At 31.8% G+C, this 16513-nt stretch overlaps 1 protein-coding gene and 2 non-coding genes across 5 annotated transcripts; 2 read left to right on the forward strand and 1 right to left on the reverse strand.

Moving 5' to 3' along the window:
• Positions 1 to 4920: 4920 nt before the first annotated feature.
• On the reverse strand, positions 4921 to 5002 carry TRNAS-CGA (transfer RNA serine (anticodon CGA)). Its single transcript has one exon. It is a non-coding gene; the product is annotated as a tRNA-Ser (tRNA).
• A 2014-nt stretch (positions 5003 to 7016) lies between these two features.
• Positions 7017 to 10703, forward strand: LOC146929655 (Phototropic-responsive NPH3 family protein). 3 transcript variants are annotated; one of them, XM_085701456.1, is made up of 3 exons: positions 7017 to 7361; positions 8500 to 9606; positions 10073 to 10703. In XM_085701456.1, the coding sequence occupies exons 1-3, from the start codon at positions 7296 to 7298 to the stop codon at positions 10532 to 10534; spliced, it is 1635 nt and encodes a 544-aa protein (XP_085557582.1). In that variant the 5' UTR covers positions 7017 to 7295; the 3' UTR covers positions 10535 to 10703. The 3 variants fall into 3 exon arrangements, with proteins under 3 accessions (XP_085557582.1, XP_085557583.1, XP_085557584.1); XM_085701457.1 differs by lacking the exon at positions 7017 to 7361 and adding an exon at positions 7931 to 8395; XM_085701458.1 differs by lacking the exon at positions 7017 to 7361 and adding an exon at positions 7931 to 8305.
• A 5487-nt stretch (positions 10704 to 16190) lies between these two features.
• On the forward strand, positions 16191 to 16264 carry TRNAN-GUU (transfer RNA asparagine (anticodon GUU)). The gene has a single exon. It is a non-coding gene; the product is annotated as a tRNA-Asn (tRNA).
• Positions 16265 to 16513: the final 249 nt, after the last annotated feature.

Here is a 16513-nt window from a genome sequence, read left to right on the forward strand (position 1 = left end):
AATAACAACATATACATTAATCAATTACATTCATATCAAAGTCCAAAACATTCTTCAAAAGCAAATCAAGTTTGATCAATAAGACATAAGCCAAATACTCATAAAACACCTCAACTAAATCCCTAATACTTAAGTTAAAGTTGGGAAACCAACCATAAGTTTTTGGACTAACTTGGGATTAGTTATGCTAAGTATTCTTAAAGTTTTCTGAAGACCCACTTGGACTATTTTCATCATAACTCAAAATCTACAAATAATTTTCTAGTCACTCCAAAGCCATTAGAAAACTAACTCAATTATCTACAACTTTCATGTTTACATCGAAAGCTAATTCAACACAGAAACGGGTGAAAAATAGTGAACAATCGAGGAATTTTTTTGCAGAAAACGTGTCACGATTTTGGAAAAACGTGCCACGTTTTTACGACCAGAAAAACCCAACTTTCGACATTTTAAAATCGTGCCACGATTCCCAAAACGTGCCACGTTTTTGACAGTACCAGGTCAAAAAAACAGTTTTTCAAAAGTGCGATTTTTACCATTCTAAGCCCTTCTGAGGTTCATAATCGACCCTAAATTGACTGAAACAATGTACTATGATTACCTTATGATCTGTAAACGTTTTTCTACATCAATTCTATGGTTTCTCACCATCTAGTCATCAATTCACCACATTTAACCTAATTCTCAAATCCCTAAACTACCACAATTGACCAAACTTCATGAATCAAAACTTGATACTAATGAGAGTTAGCCTTACCCTTACCTTAGATTATTTTTCTGAATTCCAACGACTGCGTTCTTCGTTCTTAGGGTTCTCTCTCTGAGTTCTCCTCTTTCTCCTCTTTTCTCCAAAACGTACGTGTTCTGATTTTCTAACTCTTACTGACTCTTAACCCTTTCTCTAATTGCTCTTCTCCCTAAAACTACTCTCTTCCCTAATAATTATTTATTTCTAATAATAATACTCCTCCACCACATAATAATGATATTAATACTTATAATATCAACTATTAACATATATTCCATCGAAATATATATATAATAATTCATATAATATTCTAATAAAATGCAATAAATCAATTTAATAATAAATATTAGAATGTAGGCGTTACAACTCTCCCCCACTTAGAATATTTACGTCCTCGTAAATGTACCTTGTTCAAACAGCTCTAGGTAAGATTCCCGCATCTTACTCTCCAATTCCCACGTTAAACTTTCACCAGCTGCTCCTTCCCAGACGACCTTCACAAGGGGTATTTCCTTGCCTCTAAGCCTCTTCACTTCACGACCTTCTATTCTCACTGGTAAGGTTTCGATCGTAAGGTTGTCCCTTACTTGCACATCATCTCTTGGGATCACATGGGATGGATCTGTCACGTGCTTCCGAAGTTGCGACACATGAAACACATCATGCAAGTTCGAAAGATGTGGTGGCAAACCCACCCTATAAGCAACCGTTCCAATCCTTTCTGAAATATGATACGGACCAATAAACCTCGGAGTCAACTTCTTTGACTTCAATGCACGTCCAACACCTGTCACAGGAGTGACTCTCAAAAACACATGGTCTCATTCTTGAAACTCAAGATCCTTCCTGCGCTTATCATGATAACTCTTCTGTCTATCTTGCGACTTTTTCATCTTTTCTTTAATTAATTTCACCTTCTCGGTAGTTTGTTGGATAATTTTTGGTCCCAACACCACACTCTCACCGGATTCAAACCAACACAACGGAGTTCTGCATCTCCGACCATACAAGGCTTCGAAAGGTGCCATTCAAATACTAGAATGGTAACTGTTGTTGTATGTGAACTCTATCAGCGGTAGATAACTATCCCAAGTTCCACCTTGCTCAAGTACACAAACTCTCAATAAATCCTCCAGCGACTGAATTGTCCTTTCTGACTGTCCATCTGTCTGCAGATGGTACGCTGAACTCAACTTCAAATTAGTACCCAAAGCCTCATGCAAACTTTTCCAGAATAGCAATTCATGTTTATACCATGCAACTCCACTATCTCCCTACTTATGTTTGCAACAGGTTAGATAAGATGGCAAGGAGTTTCCTTTGGGGGGCGATGGACTCTCTCGAACTTGGAATCATGTTAATTGGAATATGGTTACAACCCCTAAACGCTTTGGTGGCCTAGGTATTCATGAAGCTAGACTTACTAATTTAGATCTGCTTGGTAAGTTAGTGTGGAACATGCTTCATAATAAAGATAAATTATGGGTGAAAGTTCTTTCCCATAAATACATGGGCAACACATCTATATGGATGAATAAGAATCATAATAAACCCTCAATCACTTGGCGCGGTATTCAACATGCCATTACAAATTTTGCTGCAAGGTATAGTTTTCGTGTAGGCTCCGAAGACTCATCGATCTGGAATATTGATTGGACACAACTCGGTCCCTTCTGTCAATTGGTCCCATTTGTTAACATCAATGATTCAGTTATGTGTTTGAAGGATGTGTGGGAGGATGGTAGGTGGAACTTGCAAGACCTTGCCACTATGATACCCACCGATATTGTTCATTATATCCATCAGCTTCCAGCTCCTAATAACTTGGATGTACGACTTCAAGATACGTGGACTTGGAGGCATGCAAATAAAGGTGAATATACTTGCTCAAGTGGATACCATTGGCTTCTTCAATAAAATAGAGATTGGAATGTGAATTGTAACATGAATTGGCTTTGGCGCCTTAAAGTACCAGCAAAACTCCAACACTTTTTATGGCTATGTTTTCATAATGCTCTTCCTATTAATGCCCGTCGGCATCATTGCAACATGGTAGCTTCTCCAAGCTGCACCCGTTGCTCTTCACCCATAGAGGATATTCTTCATTGTTTACGTGATTGCTCGCATTCTAGAGAGTTTTGGCTCCGCTTGAATATGAGGCGTTATAATAATTTTTTTCTCTGAATTTGATGTAAAGATTTGGCTTCTTGAGATGACAAAGGGTACTTCCTCTGTTTTGTTTGTTACAGGAGTATGGTATGCTTGGTGTTGGAGAAACAATACTATTTTTGAGGATCAACATTGGCGTATCCAAGATGTGGTGCGAAAAACATTTTTGTTACATGATGAATGCATTTCTTACTATCCCAATCTTGGTTTGGACCCACACTCATCACAACTCTTAGCTCATTGGATCCCCCCTCCGGAAGGTACACTCAAACTCAATATTGATGGTAGCTTTCTAGAAGATTTTGGTTGTTTAGGCGCTGGTGGTGTTGTTCGCAACCACGACAGAGATTGGATAGCTGGTTTTTCTCACTATGAAGCTGGAGGCAATGCGTTATTAGCTGAGTTACGTGCTATCCAGATAGGTCTTGATTTTTGTAGTAAAAAAGGTTATGTCAACATTATTTGTGAGAGTGATTGTTTGGAAGCAGTTGACCTGATTATTGCTGGTCGTGATCATACCTTGCACAAATATGCTACTGACATCCTTCATTCTAAAGATGCTCTACATGGAAATGGAAATACAACATTGATGCATGTTCTTAGGGAACAAAATATGTGTGCAGATTTTATGGCTAAGGAAGGATCATATGTAAGGTGCTCTCCTCACTGGAACTGCCCTCCGCCTGCCATGGAATCTCTCATACTGAAAGATAAGCTTGGAACTTAATTTATTTTCTCCCTCTTTTTTATTTTCTTTTTTCCTCGTTACATTGTAACACTACCAAAAAAAAAAAGAAATTAATGTACAAATATTTTAATAGTCATTTTTAAAATAAGAATAATTAAATAAACCTATCAATTTTTTTTTAGAGGAAACCTACCAAGTTTATTACTTATAATCAACCCATGAAACGCACGGGTTATATATCTAGTGTGTGTGTGTGTGTGTGTGTGTGTGTGTGTGTGTGTGTGTGTGTGTGTGTAAGTGAGTTCAACGATAGATTTAAATCACTTTTAACATAAAATCAAGGTGGCATTTCACATGGGAAAGGGCAATCCTTTCCCACCATGGGAAAATTGAATTCAATGATTAGATTAAGTGAAGAACATATTTTTAGCATGCTCTCTCAGCACTAGATTTTTCTTCACACTATCTTCCAACAATTTAAAAAATTCTGAAAAATTAATTTCAAGAAATAAAAAAAATAGAAAAAAATTCAGATAACTTTTTTTTTTTAAATTCTGTAATTCATTTATTGGATGTTAGAATTTTTTTTTGAAAAATCGAAAATTTATTTATTTATTTTTCAATAAAAATAAAATTCTGGAAACTAAAATAAGTGTTTACTTTTCTAAAAAAGAATATATTTTTTTAATTTCGTAATAAAATAAGATATTCTGAAAAATAAAATAAAAATCTTAAAAAAATTATTAATTTTTTAAATTAAAGTTTTTTATTTTTCTAAGAAAATAAAATTCTGGAAAATAAGTTTTTTATTTTCAAATAAATTATATAATTTTTTGTTTTTATACTAAAAAAAATAAAAAGTTTTATTTTGAAAAAAACTTTTTCGAATGTTTGAAAAAAAAAATCTGAACTTTTTTTAATTTGGAATGGTAGTAAAAGTGTACAAAAATCTAGTGTGGAGAGAGTATGATAAAATTGTTCTATGGATTTGATCTAATGGTTAAATACCAACTTTCCCATAGTGGGAAAAGATTGACCTTTCCCATGTGAAGTGCCACCTAAAATCAATTCACCACTCCTAGTGCTTGATAGAGAAGTTTTAATCTATAGTGTTTTTGACCTCTTAAAAAAAAAAAAAATCAACAACTCTGTTTTTATCCTCGTCAAAAAAAAAAAGAAAAAAAATTCTGCATTTATCAACACTTAACTAAATATTATGTCAATTATTGAACAGCGTGTCCTGATTGAAAGAAAAATAAAAAGAAATTGATTTCCGTAAAAAATAGGCTGAAAATGAAAAGAAAAAAAAAACCGTCGACAGCAGGATTCGAACCTGCGCAGGCAAAGCCCAACAGATTTCGAGTCTGTCTCCTTAACCACTCGGACATATCGACTTCTTGTTTTACCTTTTCAACCACTTTGTATATATTAATGGTTTCACAACGAAAGATTGGATCCTAAAGTTTGTGGGGTAAAAATCTGTGACTTGGTCCCAAATGCACGTGCCAAGAAAAAGAGTTACATTGCAAATTAGGTCAATTAGTACTTGATAGTTGACAAGACAACCTAAAATAGAGATAAAGTAAAAGAGAAACGGGGTGATGAGGGCAACTAAAATATTGAACTGTGGTTTTGGTGCACAATTATAAAATACTTGTAAAAATGAAGATTTATATTAATTAAAGGGCTAAGCCAGATATAAATCTTGACTTATAAGTTTATTCATGTGACTTGTTGAAGAAAATAAAATAGTGTTATTCATAAACTATTAAGTGGTTTTGTTTATAGATAGGGGCCTGTCATGTTTTTTTGTAGGAATGTCACAAGTCTGTTTAGTGGTGCTATATATGTTATATTATTGTGGAGTAGATCTTTGAATTGGTCGTTTGGAATAGTTAATTATAGGATAAATTGGTCTTTAAAATTTAAGAAAGTAATAAAAAAAAATTAAAATGATAAACTGTTGATCACTTTAGCCCATATGATATATTCTGTTGGCAACTATTTTAAATTAGTTCATAAATAATATTTTAAACTCTACATCAGAAACCATATTAAACTCAAAGGATCGACTAATTCAAAGGACGAATCTCATTGTTCACTAAAAGGGACCCAATTTAAGACAAAGTAAAACCATGTATAGACCGACCCAACACATAAATTATTAGCATCGAGAGGATTCAAGTCTTAGATATAGAGAAGAGCACACTTTGATGTTCAAAACCTACACCGTCAAACCAACCCAGGTGGGTTTAAAAATAAGTAGATAAATAATGATATTAATAATTAATTTATCGAAATTATAATATTCAAAAAACTATACCATTTCCTCAATGAATTATTTTAAGAGAAAAAAAATAAATAAAGACGAGTAGTACAACTTGAAAGAGAAAGCAGAAAGAGTATAACTAAACGAGTAATATTAGTGACACTCTTTTTTTAACACTCTCTTAAACTTTCACGTTTTATTGAATAAAATTAATGTATATCCCACCATTTTATATGAGTTTCATTTTAAAAATATAAGACCCACATTGATTTAGCACAATTAGAAAACGAGTGTTAAAAAAATGTTCAAAATAAGTGTTGCTAGCACAATTCAAAATAAACCTTTACTTTTCTCATTACAGTTTTCTTTATTAGTTGTTAGCTCATGTTGATTTTATGATACATTTACCTTCTCTAAAACTATGCAAGCAGCTTTCATTCTATTTGTGAAATCATGTTTGCTTTGTTTGGGATATGTGTGTCAACTGTCAAGTGATGTGCCCCTTGTGTTTTTTATTTGATTATCTCCATAAATTTTTTTAGCAGTTTGGTCGTTATAAATTCATTTTCTCAAGGTGTATAACACAATATCCATAGCAACTGAAGTAACCTAACGCGACATTATCTCTTGTTATTATTTGATTATCTCCTAGGGTGTTAAAACTTTTTCTACCCCTCGCGAACCCAAAAATTTGGTTTGGTTTGATTTTTTTTATTTATTTTTAAGAGTTTTCCCATGTTTTTCCCTATTTATAAGTGTAATTAGAAAATAAAATCAAGACAAATTGAATGATATTTTAAGACGAATTGAATGATATTTTAAGAATAATAAAATAAAATATAATCAAACTAGTTAAATATAAGAGAAAAGAATTTAAAAAGAAATTAAAAAGTCAAACATATTTAACCTAAATTTTATATTGTTTTTAATTTATTTATTTTTGTTAATATTTCATTCCAGATATTATTATGGTACTCTATGTTTTTCACTTATTATGGTACTCTTTATAATATACACTAGAAACAAACAAGTTTTCTTGCTATTTAATTTTCTTTGTAGCATTGTGTTGTGTGTTCTCTATCTGACTCATTTCCCCTCCACACAATATTATATGTAACACTTGTGTCTTTACATGTCTTGTTGCTTCTTATTCACTTCGACCTTTGTCCTTGTTGTATCCATTCCAACACAACTATAACCCAACCGCACTACTTCTGTCTCTGCACCAATTGACCACAACCCTTTTCCTTGGTTTTGTCTTTCTGTCTTCTTTTGCTTTGTCTTCTTCTTCCTCTTAGAATATCACTTCATGTGTCTTCAACATCAACTTTTCCTTTTCCTCTTCCATATCCCCATTTTTGTTTTCTCAACTGAACAGAAGGTTTTGTTATTCTTTTTCATTTTTCTTTCTAGTTATTATGGAAGAAGGTTTCTGTAATCTTGAAGTGGATGTAAATGGAGAAGAAACTTTCATGGTGGATAAGGTAATTTTTTGTAAAGTGTATGTCTGGTATCACGGTAGATTCGTCGAAATCATGGTGTTAGTATTGTTTTGCAATAGCGTCAAGTGTATGTCTGATATCATGGTAGTTTTGTCAGAATCACGAGAACCATTATGATTTTGAGTATGGAACATCTGTCGTGATACCAAACATAAACTAAACTTAGTCATTTATTTTTAGTAAACTTTGTAGAAAAAAAATGATTCACTTGTAATTTCATCATATGCTTTATTATAAATTCTCAATACTTTTATTTTTTAAATATTTTTTAAAATATTTTTTTGTATGTTTTAATAGGATCTATACTATAGTACTAGTAGTTAATATTATAGGATTTACAAGGTTTGTCTTTTGGTTATTATGATTTATGATGATTAATGGTCAAAGTTTATGCTAAATGTTGTTACACTTTAATTTAGAAATGATTATGGTTCAATGATTTTTCCCTAGTAATTTTTTATTTTCACTTTCTAGCTACCCTTGGTAACTTTATGATTGTAGTAGCTTTCCATCCATAATTAATTTGCACCTAAATAGCAGTGAAGTGGGGCAAGTTCTGTTTGTCCATGCTTGCAATGATTTTCCTTCACTACTTTCACTAACCACAAACACAAGACACTTTTTTTTTTTTTTTTTGTCATCTTTTGTTTTATTATTTTTGTATGATTTATGTCACATTTAATGCTGCTGCTATGGTCTTCTAATGCTTTTATGGCTCACCTTCGTATTTTGTTTGTTTTTATTAACATTTTTTGACAGGATCTGAGGGTTGCTTTCAAGCTATTTAATTATTTTCTATACTCTTCCATGCTTGATTTATTATTTTTTTTGCATATAAAGTTCCTTGATACTCACCCTCATTCTACAATTTATTGTCTATAACGACCTCATTCAATGTTTTTGGTTTCTGTGCTTTAATTATTTTGGTACTTTTCTTTCATTCTCTCCATATATTTTCCTATCTTTATACCTGCTTACTTTTCTTGTGTATGAGCTCTAGTTATTTCATGTTTTTGGTAAGTTATTTTGGTGTTTAATTTCTTTATTATCTAGTTAAATGTACATTATTTTCTTTAGATTTTAATTTAAACTAAAATTGTTTAAATTGGAAATTTCGCAGACGATTATTACTCAATACTCGAGCAAATTGGCTAAAGTATTTGGAAAATCTAGTGGTGGAAGTGGAAAGCTTAAAGTAATATTCCATGATTTTCCAGGAGGTGCAGAAGGTTTTGAGCTTATGTTAAGATTCTGTTATAACAATGGAAAAGGTAATTTAAGTCCTTCGAATCTGTTACTCGCGCGTTGTGCTGCTGAATACATGGAAATGAATGAATCTGTGAAAAATGTTTCTAACTTATCGGATCAAACTGAAAAGTCGGTTCAAGGGATTAGCTATTGGTCATGGTCGGAAATTTTGATTGCTTTGAAGCAATGCCAGAATTTGCTAGTTGATGATTCTTCTGTGATGCTAGAGAAGTGTTTGGATGCTGTAGTTGGGAGGCTGGTTTCGGCGAGTGAAGCAAGTCCGTGTCCATCAAGTTGTTCGAACGACAGTTCAGGGATTAGGTTTTCGTGTGACTCGAAAAGTACTGAGAGTATAAAGACGAATTTCACTCGTTCGACATGGTGGTTTGAAGATCTCTTGTTTTTAACTCCCCAGATGGTTATCATGTTGGTAAAGTCAATGCTTTCGAGTAAATTGGATCATTATGTTATAAGTAGGTTTCTTCTGTATTATCAGAAGGCGAAATTCACCGCTGCTAATACAGATGAGAAGTGCAAAATCATTGAAATGGTCATAGATATGCATTACGAAATAGACCGGAGTTCTGTTTCGTTCAAAACATTATTTGGGATTCTTCGGGTGACTTTGTGTTTGAACATAAGTAAATGTAGTAGGAATAAGTTGGAGATTATGATTGGTTCACAATTGGATCAAGTAACATTGGACAATTTGCTTGTTCCATCTCCCTATGGAATAAACTACTTATATGATGTGAACCTTGTTTTGAGATTTTTGAAAGCGTTCCTGCGGCAAGGAACTGGTGCGGTTGCTCCCGTTCAGATGCGGAAAGTTGCTAGCTTAATAGATTTGTATATAGCTGAAATTGCACCTGATCCTTGTTTAAAAACTTCAAAGTTTTTGGCTCTTGCTACAGCTCTTCCAGATTCTGCTAGGGATTCTTTTGATGAACTCTACCATGCAATGGACATGTATCTCGAGGTATGACGATTCTTTCCATTTTGAATTTTAAATTTTGAAGTCTATAACTTTGGCCATGTAGTTAACTACTTGATTAGAAAGTGAGTTTAATATCGTTGAGAGTCGACTTGAAATATGGTCTAGTTACTGCTTATAAAGTCTTAGTAATTCTCTCCTTACAAGTCGATTAGTTTTGTAGGGTCGTGTTAGGTCAAAACTCTAAATTGTAACATAGTAAATTTGAATGCGGAATGCCCTTATCCAAAATTGTAAGAAATCTTTATCTTCTACTCATTGGCACAAATCTTTGTTAACAATGAAATTTAATTCATATGAACCAACAGCGTGACGATGTTTTACACTTGTCAATCAATCATAATTGTTAGATCGCTAAAAATATTCGACTTTAATCACATCTACATCAAAACGGTTGTAATACGGCCATTAACGTCATCTTTATTAATAATAATTTCCTCTTCTGTTATAGGTACATCCTCAACTCTCACAAGACGAACGGATAAAGATATGCTGTGGTTTAAATTATGATAAACTTTCACCTCAAGCATGCCTACACCTTTCAAAAAACACGAAATTTCCATCGAAATCAGCGGTTCAAGCTCTCATATCTCAACAATCTAAGCTAAAAAATTTACTCCTTACTACTACTACTCCCATTTCAACTCCATACAATGATTCTTTGTGTGGTTCAAGTGGTTCTTCTCAAAAGGGAAAGAAAGAAATAACCAATGAACAAGTTGTGTTGTATGCTGGAAATTTCGATATTCAACCAGATAATGAGAAAATGAAAGAACATTTGCAAGGAATGCAATGGAGGGTTATGGAATTAGAGAAAGTATGTAAGAAAATGCAAACTCAGATTGTTAAGATGACAAAATCAAAAGCATCTGGTCATAGTTATGGTAAATCTTTGCCAAAGCTATGTTCATGACTCTTGAGTTTTCTTTTTCTTTTATATTCTCTTTTGTAATTTTCACATTTGTATAGTAAAGGTATCAGTTTTGTGTGTGTTGTACTGCTTAATTGATGTTGGTTGGGTAAGAACACTGCTATTTGATTGTACAGTCACTAAATAATGGAAAAGTTTTCGAAATTTGTGAGCCTGTTATCCAATATGTACATTTAACTTTTACATTAGGCCTAAAGTAACGTTATAACTTGAGTTCAAGTAGCTAATGAACTTCAGTTAAGTGCGAATCCTTAGGGAAGAACCCTCGGTTAAGAGTCCACACTAAACTTACTTTTCAGCCGAATTTTGTATTACTTGGGTCCGTTATCGATCATGACCTCGTCACTCAACTCATTGACTCCCACCAAGCCATTGTTATGTTCACCGAGAGTACATATAGACAGTTGCGGAGCCCTTCGTGGGGTGGGGCGGGTCACAGACCACCCAATTTTTTTTTATTTTTAAATTAACAATTGTATGTTTATTTTGCGAGATTTTAAACAATTTTGCATCGGTTTTAGTTTTTGGCAAAACCAAATTTCCGTAAAGCGGTGTTGTGCCCCACTTTGAAAAATTAAAAAATTAAAAATCATATGTCTATTTTACGAGATTTTAATTTTTTTTTCAACGGATATAGTTTTCGGCGGTTTCAAAAGTGTCAAACGTGATATTTTTTTAATTTGCTTTGTTGATACTTGGCTGGTAGCGAAGGTTTACATACCTTTCTAATTTGTTGGGTTTCAAACCTCCCTAATATTGTCATATTAACTGAAAATTTCCCCAATTAATAGTTGTAGTATACAATAAACGGTTTCATAATTTATATTAATACTAAAATATGTAATTCATTTTTCTAAAGTACCCACCCAAGTATTTTAGTCAAAGTCAGCCACTTCAACTTCTTCCATGTTTATTTTATTGACTCACCCAAATTATTTTTTTATTGTAGTACATATAATAACTATGCACAAAGTTTAGCTATAAGTCTCAAAATCCAATTTCTCATTATCTCTCAATTGAGAACCATGATCTTGAAGTAATCACTTTTATTCTATTTTTTTTATGCGTTGTGCATGTACTCCCTCCGGTCACTATTATAAACAAATTTTGACTTTTTAGATTCATTTAATAAATGATGTATGTGGTCTACAATATAGACCATATACATCATTTATTGAATGAACCTAAAAAGTCAAAATTTGTTTATAATAGTGACAGGGAGTAAATCAAAGTTGACCCACAGTTTGTGGAAGTAAAAATATGCCTCCTAGATCATGGTTTCACATCAAGTTTCAACTTTCAAGTCAACTATTAAAATTGTGATTTGTTCGCTAACCACTAGATGAAGACAAAGTAGCAGTTGAAATGCCTTTTTTGATACAAAAGTATAAAGGCAATTGCTAGAGGGGGCCATCTAGGTACTGTTATCACCTTCCAAATTCCACCACTATGAAATTCCTGCAAGATTATCAGGAATTAAACACATGGCTAAAGTCCAATTAATATGATTAACCCAACCTCATGACTTAACTAGTACATTGAACACTTTTTTCTGCTTAATTAATGAGATTCTTAACATTTTCGCGCACTTTTAAGAGTCAACGTCTGCAACGGTTTTCTCTATCGATACTGATCCGATGACAATCCATTTTTTTTTTTTGCGACCTTACTCATCTATCAATATTTGGTGAAACACATTCATCCATAGTTTAACTCAGAATGAAAACACTAATTGTTAGGACTTAATCATATGAATATTTGTCTATTAGATAGGAGAACATCATGACTTGAGTATCAAATTGTACACTTATATTGATTCAATGTGAGACTCTTAACATAGATTAGTTCATAAAACTCTTTTTGTAGTGCACTCTCAAATAAGTCTTTGAGATTATGTGTATTTCAACAAGGTACTTAACTCTATTGAAGTATCAAGTTGATCCTTGTATTTAAATACTTACTATCAATTAAGTCTTTATATTTTAACAACTTACTATCAATTTGGTCCATAAGTTTATCCACTTCGTATCGATTTAGTCCCATAACATATTCTTCGCATGAGTAATATGAATAGAATTCGATAGAATCAGTGACATTTAATAAATATTCATACTCTCAACTCAAGAACTTATTTGAGAGTGTTTTACAAAGTAGGAGATTAATTTGACGGTTTACAAATTTTTTATGCAATAAACTTTCTTTTTTAATCTTCCTGAGTATTTTTTTTAAAGGAAAAATTCCTATGAGTTGATTAGCTGAGAAATGTGACTTCTTGATACGTTATGAATACTCTTTTATCATAACCAACTTATTAAAAATTCAAAATACTAAAATTAAAAAAATTAATTATAATATATTAAACTTTTTATTTTTGGGAAATATATATTTTGAATTTGTCATACAATCAATCTTTTATTTAAACAATAACATCAGAATTTTTAAATGAATCTGAAATATTTTTTGAGAAAAACAATAATTGACACATCTAATTATTTGAAAAAATAAACTTATATTTAAAGATAGAGCTACATTCTATAAAAAAAAAAAAAAAATATAGAGCTACAAGCACTTTAAGATCAAGACAAGAATATCCTACTTGTTGACACTATTCCAAACCAATTACGTAGAAACTTAGGTATAAGTTGTGCATGATGGTCCCATGAGTTTGTTGCAAATTAAAAAAAGGAGGTAGCTGCCTATACTTTTTATTCTGCTTCATTTTCATTCTTGCCTTTGTTAGGTGTAAGTAAGTGTAACTAATTCACACACATTAGCACTGTTACTCACTTGTACTAAACGCATGATGCCTTGAGGTTTAAAATTTGAGGGTCAATTGTGACCGATGCAGGATCACAATCATGGTATGATACATTTGTGGCAACTGTTTTTTTAGGGGATTTATGGCAACTAATATAGTTGAAATATTAGGTTTGCATATGGTTTCATAAAGTTTAGAAGAGTTGAGTTTCGAGGCTCATCAGGATCAGGGAGGCATCAATGTTCAAAGAATCGTTACAAATACTTATAAATCATCTATCAAATATATCTTCATAAAGATGCTTATAGATTAAACTTTGTGGACAACCCAACTCGTTATCATTTGTCAAAAAAACTCAACTCGTTATCAACCGAGTCAATCTTCATTGACAGTATGCAATTTTAAACCTTAATAAATAAGCGTTTATGGGAAAACCCTTGATGCATAAACCTTTAATGGCGACGACGATAACAGATGCTGAAATGCCCGCTAATATCTCGAATATGATTATGATTGTTATTATTGTATTTAATTTTGTCCATTGTCTAAAAATAACATTCCTGGTTGTGTTTTTCAACAATTTATGCATTGGCCTACATACTAGTAAAGAGTTAACTTTACAATCTTCTTTAGGATAAATTGACGACCTATTTAAAGTTGTTGTTGAAAAATAAATTATCAATTTAGTCAGTTTTTTTTCTTTCTAAAATGTTAGATTATTCCATCAAATATATTTATATTTTTTAAACAAAATTAGACTTTATACTTTATAAAACTCATATCGATGGTACAAATTTTCATTCTAAAGAATTTAAGATATACCAAATTTTTTGTCTAAAGTTTGGAAAGTACAATGTAGATAGTAAAAGACTACTTAGCTATTTTTTGAATTTACAATTGTCCACTTTTTCAAATATAAAGTGTGTGATTTTTGTTACTAGACAATTTGAAACAAAACAAAAAACAGAGATTAGAACAGAGCATAAAAAATATCACACAAAACCACCGGTTATGGTTAGATATATCTAATATAAGTGGCTAGACATCCATAACATGAAAAATCAATGTTTGAATCTCAATTTGAAGAGATATACATTTATTGTCCAACAAGAGAAATTCTAATATGGTCCCATGACCAAAGAAAAAGTGTTTGGTCACACACACATAAAGAAGTATTTTTTTTAATAATAAAGAGGAAATTGATAAAAAAATAATTGAATATTTTGAGGAGAATCTTTTTATGTGTGTGTCTAAGCATTATTGATTTGGTCTTGTGACCATGGAAGAATACCTCGTCCAACAAAGCTCAAATAGAATTGCGGGAGGAAACCTATGTTTTTTTTTTTTTGAGGGAGGAGGAAACTTATGTTAAAATGTCATATAAATCCTATTTTTTTTATATAACTGACAAAAGTTAAACTTGAACCTTAAGTTTTTCTTTCATAGTTAAAATATACTTTTCGGCATCATTTTTTTGATGATTCATAGTTTTGATTTCTCATTTTAAAATTAAAAAATATAGTATCCTAATTTTAAAACTTCAAAATAAAATCATCGTAGAATTTGCGGATTATTTTATAGTCCTTAAGTTTTAAAATTTTATCCACACTGAATTTTGAGTTTAATTTTGCATACCTATCATATTGACGTAATACATATTTTTTTGGTCAAATCTCATTTTTAGCCTAATTTTTTTTCTTAAAAAAAGTATATCATTTTTTTTTTTGAAAAAAAAACAATACTTTATTATTTTTTAATAATGAGGTTTAGTCAGATTTTCATTCTCACACCATTCGGTTGCTTGTCATCTCATTGTTTGAGTTGACACACTAACAAAAATTAGTCTGAAACATAGTGATAGAAAAATTTCTGAAATTTTTAAAATTGGAGATCACATTTTTTAATTTAGAAATGAGTGAATTAAATAAGGTACTTTTTTAAGTATCTATTTTCAATATTTGCTATAAAAAAAATATCTATTTTCAATATGAATATAATGTTCTTTCATGAACTAAATATTCATTAAACAAAGGAATGACAATGTAGAACATATGTTTTTATGGAATTGAGATCTCTCTATTTTTAAATAAGATCGGATGAAAGAACAATCTTGATCTATGAATATTTAGTTCTACACCGTTATTCTTTTCTCCAATGACGTAGGTATCATTACTTCCAATGAAGCCTTTGACGGTGCAGAACATATGTTTTACACCTGCAGGAGCCTTTCATGAACTAATCATCTCTTTATGTTTACCTTTCTCAAATGTAGCCTTTTATGTTTTTTAAAAATGAAAAACATGTTGACCTATTTTTGTGGGGCAAAGATATAAATGCAACCAAAGTCGAGATTAAATACATTGGACCGTTTTCTCTCATTTAGTGTTAAAAATCGTGTATATGCATTTTTCTTCTACATATACACGATTTGTACCAAAAAAACTTGTAAACTAGATACTTCAAAAACTTCAACTATTGCATGGTAGTGCCTTTTTCTTCTACATGTAATATAATTTGGTGGAATGGCTATCTTCATTATATTGGATGGTTGATGAATCAATTAAGGGTGAAATTATTAGAAAAGAAAATCAACCATTTTTCCTTTCCTAGAACCGCTAAGGGGTTGCAAATTGTAAATAATGTAAATTTTCGTGTCAGTGTGAAGACCTCTGTGATGAATGATATGTAAGTACATTTATAAGTATTTTTTGGGTCTTTAGGTAATCTCCAACATCAGATTCACCAAACTATAATTTTTCTTTATGTCTACAATTTTGTTACTTGTGCGTTCTCTTTCCTTTTACATCTATGTTTGTAGATGATGCATTGATATCTTTTAATTATCAATATGTCATTAAATATTTAATTTTGACATCAATGGCTGGAATAGCTCAGTTGGTTAGAGCGTGTGGCTGTTAACCACAAGGTCGGAGGTTCGACCCCTCCTTCTAGCGTACTTTGAATGTTATTTTTTTTCCTCACCAAGAAATACTACAAGGTCGGAGGTTCGACCCCTCCTTCTAGCGTACTTTGAATGTTATTTTTTTTCCTCACCAAGAAATACTTTGAATGTTATTTTTTTTCCTCACCAAGAAAAATTATTGATGCCATTGTTTTATGCCACCAATTTTACTTAGCAGTTAAACTGGGGAAGATACAAACTGTGTCGTCTTCTTATCGCACTGTCCCTAAACTCTTAGCCT

Source organism: Medicago sativa, chromosome 4 (assembly GCF_051527215.1).
Source record: "Medicago sativa cultivar Bolivia chromosome 4, Bolivia_mono, whole genome shotgun sequence".
NCBI lineage: Eukaryota > Viridiplantae > Streptophyta > Magnoliopsida > Fabales > Fabaceae > Medicago > Medicago sativa.

Excerpts from the sequence above, each read along its gene's own strand:
- LOC146929655 (XM_085701456.1), top strand. The coding sequence starts at position 7,296 with ATGGAAGAAGGTTTCTGTAATCTTGAAGTGGATGTAAATGGAGAAGAA. Across the intron at positions 7,362-8,499 it reads AAACTTTCATGGTGGATAAG|ACGATTATTACTCAATACTC; the intron begins GTAATTTTTTGT and ends GAAATTTCGCAG. Across the intron at positions 9,607-10,072 it reads CAATGGACATGTATCTCGAG|GTACATCCTCAACTCTCACA; the intron begins GTATGACGATTC and ends CTTCTGTTATAG.